General features: G+C 44.0%; 1 protein-coding gene across 5 annotated transcripts; it reads right to left on the bottom strand.

The window, feature by feature from the left end:
* Window positions 1-1,032: 1,032 nt before the first annotated feature.
* Window positions 1,033-17,229, bottom strand: golga1 (golgin A1). Of its 5 annotated transcripts, none has more exons than XM_037483017.2 (24): window positions 17,022-17,229; window positions 16,120-16,416; window positions 15,079-15,169; window positions 14,280-14,354; window positions 13,172-13,269; window positions 13,060-13,092; window positions 11,804-11,932; window positions 11,386-11,555; window positions 11,112-11,202; window positions 10,955-11,038; window positions 9,753-9,878; window positions 9,332-9,427; window positions 8,890-8,985; window positions 8,548-8,643; window positions 7,998-8,138; window positions 7,843-7,917; window positions 6,944-7,033; window positions 6,728-6,830; window positions 6,287-6,426; window positions 5,655-5,813; window positions 5,005-5,064; window positions 4,183-4,407; window positions 3,962-4,048; window positions 1,033-3,299 (listed from the first exon to the last, which is right to left on the bottom strand). In XM_037483017.2, exons 2-24 carry the CDS (start codon window positions 16,246-16,248, stop codon window positions 3,219-3,221), a joined length of 2,475 nt encoding a protein of 824 aa, XP_037338914.1. In that variant the 5' UTR covers window positions 16,249-16,416; window positions 17,022-17,229; the 3' UTR covers window positions 1,033-3,218. The 5 variants fall into 5 exon arrangements, with proteins under 5 accessions (XP_037338914.1, XP_037338916.1, XP_037338915.1 ...); XM_037483019.2 differs by having other exon boundaries at window positions 9,332-9,424; XM_037483018.2 differs by having other exon boundaries at window positions 16,120-16,413.
* Between the last annotated feature and the right edge of the window lie 791 nt (window positions 17,230-18,020).

The following is an 18,020-nucleotide window of genomic DNA, read 5'->3' as shown; positions in this document are numbered from 1 at the left end:
AAATGACAGTTTATAACATGGTGCTATGCCGTTCCACCCTCAGCATTTGTTACACCCCTCTGAACCCGAAAAAGAGATGCCCAAAGGCTCAACTGTGGCTCTCATGCTATACGGATTTAACACAGACGCAGAGTTTTATGTTCTGGTGTAATATATCTTGTTTTTTGATTCAGCAAGATGTGCATGTGCTTACAAAATGTCTTTACCAGAGGTGAACTCCACTCAATACGAAGTAACATTTCAACATTTAGAGGCTTTTCTCTGGATTGCCGCTGCAATTAAGCAGACCCTCTTGCTTAAAAATCTGCCGCACAGAGGATTACGGGTCAGAATAATTAGAGCATAGTTAAATATTAATCACATTACTAATTCTGTCATCATTTACCAACATTACCATTTCCTAAAGTCTTTGTGCTTTCCCTCTCCACAGGCTTCTGTGGATTGACGTTCTACCTGATGGTGGTTCTTCCTGACGATGGAGTGAGGGTTTCAGGACAGAGGATGTTGCATGTGTACAGATCATAAAGCCCCCTGAAACAAATGTGTAACTCATGATTTGGGGCTATACAAAACTAAATGAAGAGTAAGAACATCCTCAGATTTCGGTATTTTCCATTAGATTCACTATATATTCTGGCATACTCATTAGTGTGGTTGAATGGCAACTGCAACGCATGTCAGACCTTGGGTTTCCGCAGCACCTATCCCAGGTGCACCCATCAGGGCTGTTCAATCAATACCATTCATGCGCCATGGACAAGCGGCTCCAGGGATCAGACCTCCGATCCACAGTGTCACAGTCCTGCTGTGATTCAATAGTCTTGATGAGCAGGTGGTTCCTTGCATTATAGCTCCTCTCACCCGTGTGTGAATGTTAGTCCCTGATGGACAGGGGTCACGGTGTATGGTAGCTCCTCCCATCAGGACATGAATTAGTTTTGTGTCCTCAAAAGAATAGAAAAAAGTACAGTCCTTTGACCATCTACCATTGTCACCAAAGATGTAGGAGGCGGAGGCATGAAGGAGGAGGTCTTTTACCCTTTCAAGTTTATTATTACTAACTGTTGGATGAGGAAACCAGTCCACTGGCAGATATGGTTAAATGATGAAAAGTAAAAGCTGTAATGAACAGTTGTGGTTCAGGGTTTAAAAAGTGCATTCATGGTTCCTTTTGGGTTGAGTCGGCTGTATTTCAATTAAATACAGAATGCTGTGGCTTTTGTAAATTAAGATACTTGTAGATGTATGAGCAGGCTGCTGCAAGGAGACACCATGCAGATCCTCCCCATGCTGTTGAGGCAAACCTCCTGAAGTCACTGGCATCACAGGGAGACGATAGTATGGGATTCTGGTCTATGATTATGATGATGATAAATACTGCAAACCGGTCACAAACCATTTACATCCACTGATTTATAAAGTTGTAATTACATACCCTATGTGCATATTTTTCTATATAAATAGATATGTGGAATGTACTTTCATTTACATTAGTAAAGGCAGGTAAAGGTAGATCATGTCCTCCAGTCATCATTTACATTGCATTTTCTTATTTAAGCACGTTGTTATAATATCCAAAGGGACAACCATAGTCTAAATTGGTGTTGAAGGACAATCTGTGCACAGACAGCTTGGCATGTGCCATGTTGGTTTCCCAAGTAGCAGACTGTTCTTTCAAAGCAGCACTTCCTGTTCCTTAGGTTTTACCACCCAATGAAATGAGCTGTTGAGCTACAGCACGTAGGCCGAAGACTCCCTTCACCCACCAGAGCCCGGTCCTAACTCTTTACTAACTAAAAATATGTTTTTGTACATGTCATATTCTTATAAATAACCGTATTCTAATAAAATATTCGTATAAGCTTAAATCACATGTGCCAAACCATATAGTAGGGATTTCACTCTTTTCAATGAGACTTCTATGTTCGGTTGGTCTATACATTTTTCACAATAAAAGCCCCAGATCCTTTTAGCTGCCTTCTCTTCCTATATACAGTACTAGCAGACCAGTTCTAATGGAGGATGGCCGTTAACAAGGCTCTACTGATCTGACGATAAAACCCATTTACCTTCACATTCTTCACTCCCCAGTTGTTAATCAAATCATTTATTTCGAAGCAGCTGCACACGTTTTGATTCTTCCCCGCTCACCTCAGTAGAGAAACCTGTGTGTCTGGGGGGATGGGAACGGAGAGCTACGTTGGATAAAGTCCACGGTGATCTGGATTTTGTCCACATGCTGTCCACACCTCACTGGGACCTGAACTCAATGTGAGCCAGGCCACCTCGGCATGTGGTCTGGTAGGACGGGATGACAGGAGTCGCTATGAAAAGACTAGTGGAACCCCAGTGTGAAAATGCCCTTTTAAAAAGAAGTACAAGAAGACAATACAAGGAGGTTCTGTTAAAACCAACACCCCCAAAGGTCCCATCGTAATTGTGATGATTCCAAATGAATCATTAATCAGCAATCACAAAGAGCTATACTTTCTCAAGAAAAATCATGAATTTGGGGATGCTGTGGGCATGAACTGCAACAGATTCATTTGATTGTGCTGAGAGCCTTGAAACAAAGTCTTCTATTAACTAATATTGGCTGGGCATCAGAACACAGGCGACACACAGCCCTTTCAATGCCCTCGCATTTCTACAGGCTTCAAGTCTAAATGAAAACCAATTTAGATCCTTTGAAACTAAGGCTTTAAAACTGACCCGTGACAGGTATTTTCATTAAGAAGCCCTCTGTGATTTAAATATAAACATGTACCAGCTAACAGGTTAAAATGTCTTTCAGCAATCGACGCTGCACCATTAGTCCAGTGAAAACAGTCATATCAAGTCCTATTTCAGTCTGCTCCAACAAAAACCCATGGGAATGAGGCACCTCGTTCTTTCATATGCTCATTTTCTGACCTGCTAACTCACTTTTAGCGGTTTTCACAGAATTGAAAACCTATTTTTGACATGGGTAAGGGAAGAAATATTTGACTGTCAAAATTCCAGTGTTAATAGAGTGTGTCATTTGACCTTCTATATGGCCGAAAGTCTGCCTGAACCACTGACAAGGAAATAAAGTCCTTTTAAAGTTGTCACGTGATTATGAAGATGTCTGTCCCCACAGAGGAGGAAGGCCCGTGCAGGCTGTCCAAAGTGGACAGCAGAGGGGCTTCCTGCTCCTCAAGCGGCTCTTTGGTTTCCTTATCTCCTCCTGCGGCGCATCAGCTCCACTGAGTAGAATTGCCTGAGACTGAAGGGCGGATGGTCCCCTTTGGAGAAGGCTTGGATCCGAACCAGGACATCTAGAACACAAATATATTCACCAGGTGAAAAAGGCCTTTGCACACAGACTATTCTTCTCATCTCACTTTAAGTAAAGCTTTATGCAAACAATGTGGCTCACTGCTCCGGGTCAACAGGATCCTGCTTGTTGGTGCCTCTAATCGCAGCTTCAAACTGCCATTTTCTGAGCACAACAGCTACCAACTACTACAGTTGTGACACTGTTGTATTGGTCTCTCCATAGACAGACACACAAATGAGTGTCTCTAGCACAATCAAAAGTCTAATGAAATATTAGCCTAGGGCACATATGTCAAACTTTTAGCCCGCCGGGGTGTCCTGTGCGGCCCGGTGCCGGAGTGACAGCCGCGGTGTCCTCGCTGTTCGGATCGTCAGCGTCTCTCCTCTCCCCCCCCCCATCAGCCATACCAATCATCAGTGGCCCGCGTTCAGTCGAACTGGGCAGTATCTGGTCCGAACCTGAAATGAGTTTGACACCCCTGCTGTAGGGCAATCTCCATTGCTTCCGAGTCTTTATTTCTCCGGATGATCAACTTTTCTTATTTATTGCTCTCTCTGCTCATACGGGTTGACCTCCAGCTGATCAGTTGATGCCTCTCGTTCAGCAGTGGTCTGCCTGAACTTGAGATGAAGGGCTTAAAGCTGCACACTGAACACCTACCTTGTACTCAAGAGTTTGTTTCAACATGTCCTCTTCCTCCCGGGTGAAGTTCAGCAGCACAGATACAGCTCGTATGAGCTGGAATGCCTGACAGAGAAAGACACATGCATGCTGAGTGGCTGAATGACAGAACCAGGGTCAATCCTCTGGTCCATAAAGACCTTCAGAGCTGCACACTAAATGTCATTTCATTCTTTTGATTGAAGGCACTGAGGACTTACCTCAGCCTCTCTGGAGGACATAAATTTGAGTACGACGTGTTTGAGATATTCAAAATTGATTTCTCGCGAGTCGTTGAGGTCTGAGGTGTTGGTCACCATGGTCTTGGAGGTCGGGGGTCTGAGGGTAGATGCTGGGAGCGGGTCTGGACAAACCCTCTCTGTTTTTTCTACTCTGCTTTCGGAAAACTTCTCCTTCCCTTCAGCTTCTGGCTCAGGTTTTAGCTTCTGTAGTGGACGGAGAAAGAAACACTCGTACCACGTATGTTACAGCCGTGTGCCAAAATGATTCAAACAACATTTGGCTTCAGGTCCGGTCTCATTCCCTGTGTGTCGAGCAGGAAGGGGAACCTTTGGCAAAGGCAGGGCTCCAAGACCTGAGCTCTCTGGAGCAGCTTTTCATTAAGGATCTCTACGTTGCTCTGTTGAGCTTTACATTGTCATTTAGCTGCCGCTTTTATCCAAAGCGACTTACATTGGTTTACATTTTTAACCCATGCCACACAACGGGAGCTGTTGTCAGCCGTAGGTTAGCGGTTGGGTGTCTTGCTCAGGGACACTTCGACATGGGACATGGAGCAGCCGGGTTCAAACTGCCAACCCTGCAGTTCCCAGCACACACTCGTGCACCCTCTACTCCATGCGCCACCTTCGCTCACCAAAGCACCTGCAGATGACCCCTCCCTCACAGCCATGTTTTATTTGTGCAATGCTAATGCACAGGTGCTGTAGAAGTAAACCTTTGGTTGGCATCGCAAACGGAACAATGGTTTAAATTGCAGTGTTTTGGTTTAACTGGTGATTTTACAGCTCAAGAAAACTCACAAGTTCCTTCTGCAGCGTCCTTTTCAGTTCCGCCAGTCTCTGCTGCAGCTGCTTGATGGTCTGCAAAACAATACCAATGTGTTTTATGCATCTAGATGCTGCGAGCTGCTAAAGACATTTCATTCATGTGTAACCTCCCCCCAGGGCTGAGCCGTACTTTCTGCATATTTAATAAAATGCTAAAAAAGTGGGCACGGGTCGGAGAGACAAATACCACCACGAAGGAGACACAACAGCCAGAGCTGTTGACAACAAGCTACAGAAGCTTGGAAAAGAATGATATATTGTGTCAGCTGTTACGGCAGGACTCCCATCAACCCCCCTCCCTCCCGCTGGGAGACAACCTGACAGAAGGAGAGCAGGCGCCGGCTTTGACAAGGAACTGTAGCAAAAGAAACTCTGGCAGCACAAAGCAGCAATCTCCTCCCGGCTGTAGTGGCATAGCCACCCCGGACACTGGCATTAAAAGGTAATTGAATTTAAATGGGTGTGAACGGATGGATGATGATGTGATGACATTGAAGGGTTTTGAGTAGTTGGAAGGATAAAAAATAGAAATACAAGTACAGACAATTTAACATTTTACCACAGTACACGTGCAGCTCCTCTCAAAGAGCCGGTGGGACATCAGGAATAAATTAGTGACTGACCCTATTCTTGTCAGAGAGCTGCTGCTCGAGCTCTCGGTTGACCTTCTGAATGTGATCCAGGTCATCCACCGTCACACTGCCGTTCTGATCCTCCTCACACACCTCAGGGCCGTGCAGCTGCTCCGTTAAGGTTTCCACCTCAACCTCTAGGTATGAGATCTGAGGACATTCAATGCCACAATGAACGTTAGTTCATGTTCTCCTCTTTGGAGTAGGTACACAAAATAAAGGTAACCTGGGAATATGATGAGCAATTTCACATTCATTAACTAAGTCAGTCAGCATCAAAAAATAAATGTAACAATTGCTGATTAAAAAGCATAAACCAAACTGCATTTCAAGGTTAAATTGAATTCCAATTGTGTGAAAAAATAGTCAAATGAATCATAAAAGGATAAATCTCCAAAAGCAATCGCACTTCAAAATGATTGCAGGTATGATCATATGTATCAATTGGTTATATTGAAGAGTTATGTTATTTAAAAGCAAACACGGAAGTACATATTGCATATCCTGACCTGCAGATATACTGCAGATATAGATATTATTAATTAAGCACATGCCAGGATGTGCGCAGAAGTGTGTGCCTGTGTGTGTGTGTGTGTGTGGGGGGGGGGGGGGGAGGGGCCTACCCGCGCCTGGCAGCCATCCAGCTGCTGCGTCTGGCTGATCAGCTGTGACTCTTTGTCCAGCTCCATCTGCTCCAGCTGGGCGCGCTGCTGCTCCACCTCCTCCTGCAACTGGACCATTGCTGCCTGCCACCACTGCACCTCTGCACCGCAACACACACACGATCCAAAAAAAGTAGACATTTGTACTTTGTTCAATGATTTCAATCATAGAATTAGAAATAAATGCACAATCTAGAATCTTAGGCCTCTAACAAAAATCATTATAAATAAATGCAACGTACAATTTGGGTACCATTCTAAGATACCAACAACTAGTGTTACACAAAGCAGAAATACTTTAATAAGTATTGTTTTAACTCATGATTACAAAACGAAGGCCCAAGAACATCAAGAGCCAATATACAGGATCTAAAGTGTGTGTGTGTGTGTGTGTGTGTGTACCCTTCTGTAGTGTTTGTACGTCTTCCTCGCTCGCTGCTAGCTTCTCAGTGACTGTGGAAAGGTCCTGCAGGGAGGTCTGTAGTGATGTGGTGAGCTCTCCAACCTGGCAACAAGCAAAGGCAAACCTGGCTGAATGACACACAGCCCTGACACGGAGCCTGTGGGGGACCCACTGAGGTTACGTCAAAGCAGCATCCTGAGTGTTGGTCTACACACTTGCGTTTGTAGCTCCTCCTTCTGGCGCCTGCTTTCTTCAAGCGCTTTGGCAATTTCCGTGCTCACAGTCTGCCGACTGTTCAGCTCGGCCTGAGGGAACACAGACCAAGATGACTACAATGACCCTCCTCCTTCACGCATGATATGTGGCTAGTATACAAGTGAAACTCAAAAAATTAGAATATCTTGCAATAGTTCATTTATTTCAATAATTCAACTTAACCGTCTACCAGGACATTTTAGAGCACTTCATGCTTCCTTCAGCAGACAAGCTTTATGGAGATGCTGACTTCATTTTCCAGCAGGACATGGCACTTGCCCACACTGCCAAGAGAGTTTGAATTTGGGGTTTTCATAAGCTGTATGCCATAATCATATCAAATAAACGCTTGAAATATCTTACTTTGCTTATAATGAGTCTATATATTAGTTTCACCTTTTAAGTTGAATTACTGAAATAAATGAACTTTATTCTAATTCTAATTTTTCGAGTTTCATCTGTATTTACTGTCACTTTAGGTCCATGTTCAGAGCAAAGTTTAAGTGAAGCTGTATCCCAATGTGTGACAACAACCATATTTGTTAAAACAAAGGTCATGCAAGGATTCCTCAATAGAAGGTTAATTATCCAAATGTTTTGACCAGAAGGAGAATTGAGTAATTTATATTAGGAGTTTCACGTGCGTTCTACGACCATGTCAGGTGGTAACGTGCTGTACTGTAGACATGGACAACATTCAAATGTCAAAAACTCTCTGAAAATGAAAATGTAGTACAAACAATGTAACCTAATTTTCCACATTCCAAATGAAAAAGCACTTTTCTAACGATTTGAAAATAGAAACAGAATTTGAAGTCTTAGTGAACGTCTTTAGAGGTCCATGGAATGCTGATCTGACCCGGCTCTGCTCCAACTCTTCTGTCCGCTGACTGAGGGAGGAGGTTACCTCGTCCTTCTGCTGATCCAGAACAGCCTACAACACAAGAACAGAAGAGTACGAGTCAGTAACAGCATGACCACGGTATAGTGTTAGAGATGAGAAGCAGAGCGTACCAGTCTGTCATGCAGCCTCTGTCTTTCAGCCTGTAAAGAGCTGACGCTGTCCTCCAGGCGGCTGGCCTTATCCTGGCTCTGCTGCTGAAGCAAACACACCTGCTGGTCCAGAAAGGCCTTCTCTGCACTCCACTCCGCTAGCTGGAAGAAACACACATTAACTTAATCCAACCAGATACAAGGAAAGAAGCTATGTTATCACATTTCTACAGCTAACTTCAAGGTTTCAACATTTGACTTCCTGGACCTAAACAATAATTCTTCAAAATGGACACAAACTGTGTTTATGGATACAAATGATCATGTTAAAAGAAAAACTGTAACTGCAACAGTGTCATTGCTAATATGACACTATTATATGAGAGGACTAATTTAACTGGAGTTGTACTTTTGTTGAGCAATCACAATACGACATCTGTAATTTAAATCATTTACTTTATAGAATTTGTTTTTTTACACCATACCTCTATGCCGTACTTAAACAGTATCCACAGTCCCCCCTCATATTCCACCCTTGGGGGGGCAAGCTGTACGTGTCTGTGCTGCTCACCAGTTCATCCACATGCTGCTGTTTCTCTGTGACCTGGCGCTCTGCACTCTTCAGCCTCTCATCACTCTCTTGGACATTCTGCTCCAAATTAGCTATCTGAAAAATAAAGCAGTACAGTACGATAGAGTGACCTCACCTCACGCTGTGAGCAAAATCCTCAGCCACTCATCAGAAACCAATAGATTCAGGATTAAGGTGAGGAACCAGACAGAAAAGGAGTAAATCCTAGTTATCATCACAGCTGGAATAAATAAACTGACGTTTCACTGTTATCAGCTGTCATCAGTCTAAAGCCACTGGAAGGGACCACTTCAGTGTGCGTTACCGTGTCCGATTGCTGACCTGTCTGTCCGTCCTGTCTCTGTAGGCTCTGGACGAGTCGTCTTTGTGTCGGAGGAGGTTCTGCAGCTCAGTGATGCTGCAGCTCATTCTGGATAGCTAGATCAGACAGGAAACACAGCGGAAACTCATATCAAGTCTTTGCTTGGACGTTACTTTTCCATGTCTTTGTGACTCAAGTGCACAACAATATTTGATAGTACAACGCACAACCAGCCCACCCCTGTTTGCCTCTCTCCCTAAATACTGTTCACCAACATCACAAGCTCTCCCTCTCTCCCTCCCCCCTTCTCGCTCAATGCTTTCTATAATGTAGTCAGTAAAGTACAATTTTACTCATTGTTGCATCTATTAAAAACCTGGAAAGACAGGGTCCAGGAAATGAAAATAGGGAAGGTTTGCAGATTTGGTGGCTCTGCCATAGGTATGGGGGCAGATGGCTTACCTGAGTCTCCAGAGAGCTGACGGTATCAGCGTGGTCGGTCCGAACCTGCAGCAGCTCTGCTCTGGTCTCCTCCAGACTTTGCTCCAAGCCGGACTTCTTTAAGGGGAAAACGGGACTGATTAATAAGTGCTTTGGTATATTCTTCCTATGAACAGGGACATAATCATCAAGAAACACACCGAAGATAAACTTATCTATTAGTTTAAATGCTCAATATGTTACTATCAGTTGCACCATATTAGCACAGTGATAAAATGTCATCATAACATAAACATTAATGTAAGCAATGCCAGACAGAACTTTTGACTTCATCCTGCATTTAATTCATTTAATTCATTTCATTGATCGATATGGGATGCATGATTTGGTATGAACATACATGGATAAAAACAACATGAGCCTTGCTCTAGATCTTCTTCACCTCATGGAGAAGCTCCTGTAGATGGTCGTCCTGGCTCAGGTTCCCCTGGAGCCGTCTCTCCAGAGACGCCACTTTCTTCTGAAGGTCCGATAACAAGCGCTCCTTGTCCACCTCTGTCACAGCGGCCTGATGATGTCAAGGGGAATCTTTCTTTAGTCAATCTTCAAACCAAAAGTCTGATGAAATACTTTGCTGCGCAATAGTGACGTGAGAATTTACCTTCCTTGAATAATAAATGTTGATTGCTGACGGTTCAAATACAATATAGTCCATTAGCACGCTCTGAACGCATCATACATCTTAGCTAACTAGGGCTGGGCGCTATGGCCCAAAACTCTGTTGCGGGTTATTCATTGTCGTTAAGTTATAACCATGACTCGCGATGGTGGTGCATGGAGTAGTGTGATGTGCTGCGAGCCGCAAGGTTGGCAGTTCAAATCCCGTGTGGAAGTGTCCCTGAGCAAGACCCTGAGCCCTAATTGCTCCCCAGGCAAAATGAAATGCATGGGTCATAATTTAATGTAAGTTTGGATAAAGCGTCAGCTAAATGACATGTAATGAAATGTAACACACTCAGCAGAGACGTGTAAAGATCAGCGCCTGATTTTCTGAAAGAAAAGTCATTCACAATGTAGTGCAGTGGTCCCCAAACTAAGGCCCACGGGCCGGACACGGCCCGCCTCCACATTTGGCCCCCTGAACAATACCAGAGGGGCATTATGATTTTTTTTTTCAGTCTGGCCACGCAAATCCTAGACTAGCCCCTGTGAAATAAAACGGAATAATGGAGAAAAGGTTGATTCAGAATGCAGGACATTTAACCTGCATTGGTCAAACGATTATTTGTTCAATGCTCTCATCGGTCAAGAGGCGGTGGCGGTTATTATTTATTTCATTTTTTTCTGTAAAGATCCCACAGAAGATTATTTGGTTATTATTTATTTCATTAAGTGATATTATTTATTTTCCTGACTTTTTTTTCTGTGAAGATCCTGGATTATTAATATTTAGTTATATGTGGCTTTCTGGAAAACAAATGTTTACATTTAGGCACCCACTGCACATCCATCGTCACACTTTTTCTGACCCCGGCCCCCTCCAGAGAAGGGAAAAGTTATCTGGCCCTCACAGGAACAAGTTTGGGGACCCCTGCTGTAGTGGCTCATCCTAGGTATGTGGAGAATGTTGGATTACACTCTGACCTTTTGTTGATGCAACTTCAGGGCGTCATGCTCAGTCTGTAACTCCTGGAAGGACGTCTCTAACGTGGACACCACACTCTGTGACTGAAACACAAGGTTTTTTACAAAGCCACTTGAAGAACAGAACAAGTTGTAGCCGCTTGTGTTGAGGACTGACCTTCTGGAAGTCTTCAGAGACCTGCTGGAGGACTGACTGCAGCTCACGGATCTTCTGGTCTGCCTCTTCTCGGAGCAGCAGCAGCTCCTCTCTGTACACATTCAGGGACACGTACGTCGTCTTCGGATGTTCTCACAAGGACATCACAGCTCAACAAAACTGAACTTTAATGGAATTGCTGGGGGTACGGTTGGAATTTTTGAACAGTATTGCGTTTCTGATAGCTGCGCCCACCAGATCAGTAGAAATGTTTAAAAGGAGCATTGGTTCTCACCGCTCTATCTCAAGCCCAGAGTTGAGACTGCAGCTCTCCTCATGCTGCTGTTCCAGAGTCTGGAGTTTCTTCCTAGCCTCCAACAGCCCTTGCTTTGCCGACTGAACTTCAGCTTCCTTCAGCTGGAGCTCCAGATCCCGCAAACTCAGCTCTTCCTCCTTCTTCAGCAACTGATGAATGGGAAACAAAGAGTACTCCAAGAACATGCCATGCACTAAACCACAATGAACCCAGGTTAGATCAAACCCCATTTTGGACAAACCAAGTGCTCTTCAAAGACCCCGAGACTCCAAAGCCTAGTTCTTTCAATGATCCCCCTCCACCTTTCATTTCATCCAAAAATAACTCATTGATGTAAGAAAACCATATATTGTAACTAATTCTGCAAATCCAACCATCACAGTCCATCGGTACGCACCATATGTTTAAGTTTAGCCATCTCCTGCTGCTGAAAGCCTTCCAGTTCATCACGGTCATCCCTTTTCTGGAAGAGTGCTAAGCTGTGCTCCATCATCTCCTCTACCCGGGCTGCCAGGGAAGCCTTCTCCTGAACAAAGACGGTCACACCATGAACGGACACATGAATTTACCACGTTCAGTACGTCAGCAGGTCTCCAGAACCCAAAGTGTGCTTTCACACACTAATGACGTGGTTGTGCTTTAGCTCTGGTCAACTGTCCACTTGCTTTGAAAAGACAGAGACGGACACAGGCACAACATACTTGGAGTTTTCATCATGTCAGAGAACGGTTCCAGTGTCCAGGCCAAGCCCTCGGATGAGTAACCTGAGGTGTGAGACTGGACTATGGAGACTACTTGTACCACTCGATTATTTCACAGATACACAGTTTACAAGCTCATTCTGGATTTCAGTTTAATTCCTAAACATCATTTATTCTGCTCCAAACACGGACTGTTCACCTGCATCCAACCAGCCTGCTCCAATGTGGCCAACACCACTGTGACTACGACACAAACCACAACTGCACAACCTGTTGTATTATATACACCCCTTAATCCTGTGCTTGGCCTGCTTTCTACTGTCACACAACGACCAAACGACACAGGTTTGCCTGCATCCAGATGGAGACGAATCCTTTTCAGAGGTTTACTACAAGCACTTCAATACACAATTGTATTACCAAACTCCTCGGGCAAACCCATGGTTTTGGCTTGCACTCTTTTTGAAGTTCTCCATCCTTTACCACCGGGTAAATTGGCTAATTTCCATCCCTTTCCTAGAGGGATGCTAAGTGAGCTTTTTGGACGGGACTATAATACAATCACATGGTCTCCTCAAAGCGACCAGTCTCTGATTAGACATCATTTGACCTCACGTATTGGATTAGATCACTTCTTTTAGACTTGACAGAAACAACATACAATTCATCCTGTTCGTTCAACTATTAGCAGCTCTGGTTGGAATATGAATAAGAAACCATCTTATTAACATCTTCATTGTTAATAACCCTGTTTATCAGCATGTTCATGAGATTGAAAAGTGACACACCAGAAGAAACAGAAAATCATACCGGTCTTCTGGCAACAGTTTTAAAAAAAATGCCTGTGTAATCATTTCTTTGAGGAAACGATTTATTTCAGGTGTAGAAAACACATTCTAAGCTCTTCAATAACACCACCAACAGCTGAATATTTGATATTTAAAAGACTCACCTTTTCCACGCCAGTCATCTTCTCCATCCAATCCTGCAGGCAAAGGAAGAAGGAAATGAGTTAACAAGCCTCAAATCCCGGCGGTACAGTAGTGAGACTGAGCGGCCTCTACCTGGTCCTTCTTCTCCAGAGCTAACGCCATCCCCTCTGCCATCTTGGCTCTGCTGGCCTGGTGACACTCATTCTGCTCCTGAAGTTTTTTTATGGATGCTGAGTAGTGAAAGTGAGACAGAGGAAAAGGGAAAGATGGAAATCATACAGAGGTTTGTATGCAACTAGAGAGGACAGGAGTATTAAATGGCACAGACAGTGGCACCGTTAGTAGCTGTGAAGGGTAGCGAGTCAGATCAAGACGCGTGTTCATCTCAAAAGCACGCGAGCGATGCACGGAAAGTGATAAGAACTAAAAAACAGTTACGCTAGCTCTGCATATCTGTGTAAGAGGAAATCCACCCATCAGGCTCCACCTGGTTCTCACAACACCTGCTTACCAGAGAAGCAACAAACTGAAGACTGGATTAATGTGGATGCTGGAGAATAAGCCTTAATAGTCAGTAAATCTATCATGACCTAAACCTTTTTAATAGAGACATTATGTTTCTCTCACCTCTGGTGCTCTCTACCCATTTCCATTGTTTTGGTGGGCTGTGCTTGTTTGGGAGATATCAGCCATGACAATGTCTGCCTTCTCTTCAATCAAACCCCAGCTTGTGGTGCTCATAGCAACCAAAAATACAAAGATTCAAGAGCAATATCTCCAGACATCATGGACTATAAGACATGCTAATTAAGTGATAATTCCTATTCTGACTGACCAAATATATATGATTTTTCATATTTGAGGTTATGCCATTGGCAGTAGCCATACTCGTATCACACACAAGCCCCTGGACGCAGCAGGCCAATCACGTCTTCAGGAGCAGTAACCGCGCTATAAGGGGCATCTGAGAAACCCTTAATTAAAGTACTTTGAGGGCAGATTGGGAGTATACCCACACAGTAGCAGACGATGCAGACATAGCTCTGGGCTCAATGTGCTGACAAACTAACGGCGTCAGAGACTCAAGGGTGGATTTCTAGATTCAAAAGAGCAGCAAAGCACTATGATATTAAGAAAAAACTCTCATTGGAGGAAGTCATGACACGCCATGTAATCGTTATTACAGCAGACAGACAGGTGAGAGACAGGAAGCTGATCGGCAGGAGAGGAGGGTACGTACAATCCTGATGCTTTTCTAATGCAATTTCAAGCTTCTCCTTGGTCTTCTGCATAATTCGCAGCTGCTCAGCATAGTCTAGTGTTGGGAAGTAGGGTGACGGGATGGAGTGTCAACAGTACACATGTGCACACACACAGACACACACACCAACACACAAAGGAGGATGAGGAGGAACCATCAGACAACGGTAAGGAGGGGGGGGGGGGGGGGGCAGAGGAGAAGGTGAACAAAAGGAAAGGGAGAAAGCAAAAGGGAAAACATGAGCAATAATGGGAGGTCAAACCATTGATGATTTTCTGATCTGAGAAAAGCATACTGGTTAAAAATACCTTTGACCTTTTCTAAGGGTGCAAAGTCACATAAGGACAGGGGGTCCATCCCTCACTTTAGTATGTTTGGAGAGAAGGTTGCTATGACTACTATGTCACAGGCATCCTTTTCAACTTTAGATCCAGATGTTTTTTAATCAGGCATCTGTTAAACAGGGTCTATTATCTCTTGGTTTTCAAGAAATGATGATCGAATAAAACACTGAACATTCAAGAATTCCACGACATTATCCTAATAAAAGAAAACTCGGATCAATAGATGCAAAGATGGATGGGTGCTTCAGGGAGCTGGTCCTGTGAGGATGATTGCTCAATGTTAGGGTAGCTATAAACTTCACTACAGGAATTGATTGTGTGAGTGACAGAGAAAAAAGAGGCACAAAGGAATATTGATTGTTGTCAATATCAAGACCACTGTACGCCTTAATGTCAGAGGCAAAAGCAGCCGGACCTCAGACGGACAGTCCTACCTGAGAGCTTGGCCTCCAGCTTCCGGATCAGGTCATTCCTTCTGAGAAGCTGAGCAGGCAGGTCGTCCCTGGAGCTGCTGCCATCAGAGGCCTGAAGACATGGAGAGAAACACACACACACAGTCATTTACTCATAGACTTCTATGGGACCAGAGGAGTTTCCCCTGCTGGTCACTAGAGAGATGCAGTTTCATCACATGAACCTACAGTTCTCAAAAACATGACATTGAAATTCATGTGTCATGTGTGCGATGTGATACAATGAAAATCACTAGCAGTGCCTGAAATGTCTAGAAGTGGCATTAGTGTTTTTTGTACCAGGAACACAATGCCCCATGCTCACCGGCAGGGTTGCTACTCTGTGACTTCACTAAATAATTTAGCTTAGAGCACCTCTGGAGGTTTCCTTTAGGAGCTATGAGAAAACATTTGTCATGATAACCATTTGGGACAACATCAACAAAACCCTGAAAAATCACTGCATGCTAGTGCCGACTGAAACAGGTCAAATAAAAAAAGAAAAAACACAGACTCAGTGAGCAGTGAGTGTGTGATAAGAGGATTGAATGAACTGGACTTCATGCTCGACTGGTTGGTCTGAACACAACAGTGTCCCGCCTACACACAAGCAATACAATCCGATGTCAGTCACACCCAAACCCTCATGTACCTAGAGCTGCCTGACTGGTGACAAACCCCAAAGCAAGCCACGGCTCCTCCCAGAGCACTGACGTCAAAGACCTAGGATCCTAGATCACTATCGTTCTTCTATTTCCAGTAAGTCTGGACCGAAGGAGTGGAAGCATCAACGCTTTCCTCATTCTCTCCCCCGTTCACACCACTGCAACATTTATTGACCTCAAGAGAATGTATCAAATTCCAAGTCACTATGTCTACTGAAATTAAAACTAAGAGCTTTTTGCTTTTGTATTAATGAATTTTAGAATAATGCAAAAAACTTAAATGTGTGCACCAGATAGTCTGGATAACCCCATTCTCACAGTAAGCTAGTGACTGGGGAGAATTTCACAATGTACTTACAAAGTCATCCCCCGAGTCCGCCCCCATGGAGGCGATGGACTCCTTGCTGATGGTGCGTGGTATACGAACGCCACCCCGAGGTGCTGTGGCCGCCTCCTCTGCGAGCTTCTTTTTCAGCTTGGCAAACATGTCGTTCCTTTCAGCGCGTCTTTTTGAGTGCAGTTGGCAGTTTGTGTGGACTGAGGGCCTCCCAGGGATGCATGAGTCTATGGCCCCTCGTTCTCCGGTGTGAAACTCAGCGGCGTCCTCAGGCAGTACTGCTCCAAACAGGTCCGTTCGGGCGACATCCTGCTACTGCTGATGAAGAAAGGAGGAAGTTATCAAGATGTTTATGTTCTGGCTACTGGTCAGCTACAGTCACATAGTTGTAATGAGACCAACAAACAAGATCAAGCCGACTATTGTAGCATTTTAATGAGATACATTCTAAAACTCTGTGGTGGTGATCTAGTCTGTGTGCTGTGTGGGCCACTCTGTAAGTCCTTTACTGATGGAAACATTACACCTCACTGAATAACAGTCAGTGTATGTCAGACTGAAATATCCTCGTGGTTCACTAATTGTTTGTGTTCACAACTGCTGGGGGGGGGGGGGGGGGAGTAGTCGGACAAACACATACATTAGAATCATGGAATCACAATGCCATTCATCGCTACAAATTGCCCTGAGGAGAATTAGAGTTTATAACAGAATGTGTTGTTTCTCTGCGGATGTGTGGAGAAGTTAGATGACCAACTGCTGCAGAGTAAAACCTCTGTCAGACCCCCCTCCTACCGATGCACAGACAGGTTTGGCTGACAGATAGCAGCTAGCTCTCCAATAACAATGAGAGTAAACGTTACCACCATAGGGCGACGTTAGCTCGTTAGCTTACTAGTTCACGGACGTCGCCTTTCTCTTACCATGTTAACTTGGATAAAGTACCAGTCCGTGACGTTTCCAAATAATCTTAATGGCCGTACGTTGACCTTTTCTTCTCTGTACCCTCAGTGGATAGCTATGGTCGTGACAGTCAATACGAACTCACTCATTAGCGCTGTCTGGTTTGACTTGCTAGCTGTGCTGCTAGTAGGCAAGCTACACGTAATCAGCCGACACAGATGACGGAACACGTGACGACAGCGCCTCCGCTCATTGGGTATATCTGGGAACGTGTCCAACACGCGCCTCCTACAGGTAATAACGATAATAGCAGCTTCTGACACCCAGACGCGTGTGCACAATCCAACTCATACTGAAAAACGTTTTCATGCTGTGTTGTTTTTTCTCTGTTCGAGATTCTCTGTGGAGGTTACTTGTCGAGCTCCACAAGGTTGAGTGTTATGCTCACTTATTTATTATCTTGAGCAAAAAAGATAAATGTGGAGGTTGCCAAAACCTAAACATTGGTTTGATTTGCAAATCATACGTTTAATTTTTTGTAAAGATATTTTATGCATACATCTTGTGGGGAGAATATAACAGGAATTTCAGTTGGTTAGGGTTATTAAAAAATCTACCTGATTTTCACAGAGATTACAATTCTGGGAGTGATAATAGATACTAAACTGAGCTGGAAATCATCTGATAACTGAATTAATGCAAATCTAACATAATATAATTTATGAAATGGGAAGACCATGCCATAGGACATTTAATTCAAGTACAGTGCCTTGCAAATGTATTGACCCCCCTTGGCGTTTTTCTTTTTTTGTTGCCTTACAACCTGGAATTAAAATTGATTTTTGAGGGGTTTGTATCATTTGATCTACACAACCTGCCTACCACTTTGAATATGCAAAATATGTTTTATTGTGAAACAAACAGAATACTTGAGCGTGCATAACTATTCTCCCCCCCCCCCCCCAAAATCAATACTTTGTAGAGCCACCTTTTGCAGCAATTACAGCTGCAAGCCTCTT

Source organism: Pungitius pungitius, chromosome 5, assembly GCF_949316345.1.
Source record: "Pungitius pungitius chromosome 5, fPunPun2.1, whole genome shotgun sequence".
NCBI classification, from domain to species: Eukaryota; Metazoa; Chordata; class Actinopteri; order Perciformes; family Gasterosteidae; genus Pungitius; species Pungitius pungitius.
Note: the sequence above shows the minus strand (reverse complement) of the source record. Positions and strands in the feature narration are given on the sequence as shown.

What these genes read in the sequence shown, in the direction of transcription:
- golga1 (XM_037483017.2), bottom strand. Translation starts at nt 16,248, where the DNA reads ATGTTTGCCAAGCTGAAAAAGAAGCTCGCAGAGGAGGCGGCCACAGCA. An exon ending in TGGATGGCTGCCAGGCGCGG is followed by an intron (nt 5,814 to 6,286) that starts GTAGGCCCCTCC and finishes GAATGTCCTCAG; the next exon opens with ATCTCATACCTAGAGGTTGA. An exon ending in AGCTCTCTGACAAGAATAGG is followed by an intron (nt 5,065 to 5,654) that starts GTCAGTCACTAA and finishes ATTGTTTTGCAG; the next exon opens with ACCATCAAGCAGCTGCAGCA.